The sequence below is a fragment of the Centruroides sculpturatus genome, unplaced genomic scaffold (assembly GCF_000671375.1).
Source record: "Centruroides sculpturatus isolate CEXI.00-Female unplaced genomic scaffold, Cexi_2.0 scaffold1008, whole genome shotgun sequence".
In the NCBI taxonomy this organism is placed as follows: domain Eukaryota; kingdom Metazoa; phylum Arthropoda; class Arachnida; order Scorpiones; family Buthidae; genus Centruroides; species Centruroides sculpturatus.
Genome location: NW_019385260.1, coordinates 215,215 through 217,283, shown reverse-complemented (window position 1 = coordinate 217,283; position 2,069 = coordinate 215,215). Strand labels below are relative to the sequence as shown.

At 27.5% G+C, this 2,069-nt stretch overlaps 1 protein-coding gene across 2 annotated transcripts in view; it reads left to right on the top strand.

The window, feature by feature from the left end:
* LOC111636826 (N-lysine methyltransferase KMT5A-like) overlaps positions 1-1,425 on the top strand; it is a 72,665-nt gene extending 71,240 nt beyond the window's left edge. For both annotated transcript variants that reach the window (XM_023382168.1, XM_023382169.1), the window contains exon 7: positions 562-1,425. In XM_023382168.1, coding sequence (XP_023237936.1) covers positions 562-772 — 211 coding nt within the window. In that variant the 3' untranslated portion in view covers positions 773-1,425. The remainder of the gene's footprint in view (positions 1-561) is intronic.
* The last annotated feature ends 644 nt before the right edge of the window (positions 1,426-2,069 follow it).

The following is a 2,069-nucleotide window of genomic DNA, read 5'->3' as shown; positions in this document are numbered from 1 at the left end:
GTTTACAGTCGATCCCCCTATAAGATCATTGATTTTTCCGTTTTATCTGAATTACATGTTGTACGAGTCACTTAGATTTTACAAATACGTGTGCCGGGCTGTGAACGGCTCACATATTTGTAAAATCTAAGTGACTCGTACAACATGTAATTCAGATAAAACGGAAAAATCAATGATCTTATAGGGGGATAGACTGTAATAATATATTTTTCAGGATGACTGTAAATAACTAAAATTAATTTTTTATCATTGATATTTGATATATAAATTGACATATTTTTGGATGGTCATGTTGAAAAAAATTAGACTGAGAATGGGTTAAGTCCATCTGTACTCAAGACATGACACATGATCCCCTCTGTATCTCCTCTCCCTCTAGACATTTACCTGCCAAAATTTAATAGAATTAAATAGAATTAATTCCCCCTAATTTAGTGTTTTTTTTTTTCATTATTATAAGGTGTGATCTAGCTTTATATCATAAACTAATATAATATAAAATATACTATACACTTGAAAGCCATATAAATTGCACACGTAATTGTCAATTGTTATTTTCAGTGTTGATGCAACAAAAGAATCTGGAAGATTAGGAAGGTTGGTAAATCACAGCAAGAAAGGAAACTTGAAAACAGAATCATTTGCTGTAGAAAATAAACCTCACTTAATTCTTGTGGCTCGTCAAGATATTCAACCTGGTGAAGAATTGTTATATGATTATGGAGATAGAAGTAAAAAGTCTTTAGAATTTCATCCATGGCTTGCAACGTAACTTTTATATTTATTTATAATAATGTACAATATTTCTGTAATATAATTTTTTCATTCTTTTTTTTTGTAAGTACATTAAAGATTTTAATGTAGCTATAATTATTCAAATAACAAAGAAACAAACTATAATTTTTGAAACAGTTTAAAGTATTGATTTATCTATATTCTGTATTAGAGATAGGTATAAAAGTTTAATATTATTTTCTGATAGTTTATCTTAAAAATCATATGAGCCTTTGTTGGAATATTGTATATAAAATATATATATATTTATCGTAAACATATGTTGTATATTAACATCACATTTTCATCAATATAATTCAATATGACTGAGCAGTATTTTATAAATTGAGAAGTATGCTTGTGAAAATTTAGAGATAGAAATGAAAAAAGTATAAAAACAAGTATCAATACAATGCCTTTACAACTTATTAAAAAAATGGCCTTGTCTTCCTCTTGAATGAAAGTGCTTTGTATGAAATTATGACCAAATTGCAATAGGCAGAGTAGTAATGGATATTAGTTTGAAATTTGTATTCATTAAAATGTATTTATTAGTTTTGAAATTTACAATAAATTCATTATAAAAGTTTGGTATAAAACAAAATCTTGTAAATTGTTTCTCTAATTAAAAATTTCAAGTGATAAATGAACTTTTCTTACAATTTATAGAAATAAAAATAATTTTATCTTTCTGAATTTTAATTAATGAATTATAATGCAAAAAAAAACTTCTAATTAAAGCAATGTAAGATTTCATATTTTTTCAAAGTTTATCATCATCAGCAGTGTGATAATTGTCTCCTGTTTTCACATTTTCTAAAGGATAGGACTCATTCCAAATGAGTTATTTTACAGTGTAATGCATTTAATGCATCACACTGTAAAATATCTGTCATTTGGAATGAGCCCTCTCTTCTAGAATATGTTTGTTATTATGTGAAATTTGAAGTTCATTTGCATGTATTTAACAGAATATTTTAATTTAGAATATAATAGATTAAATACAGTGGAACCTTGGTATACGACCTTAATCCGTTCCTGGTGTTTGGACTTATACCGAATAGGACGTATATCAAACCAACCTTTTCCATAAGAAGTAATGTAAAAATGATTAATCCGTTTTCATGTAAAAAAAATGGCTGGCTTTAAACACCTCGTTTTCCTCGCTAGTTTCTGCTTGATTTTTCATGAGATCAGCATGTATCCTTTTAACTTTCTCGCAAATAATTTCTTCCGATACGCTGTCGCCGGCACACTGTTTTTCAGTTATCCAAAGCAAAAGCAATTTCTCGACA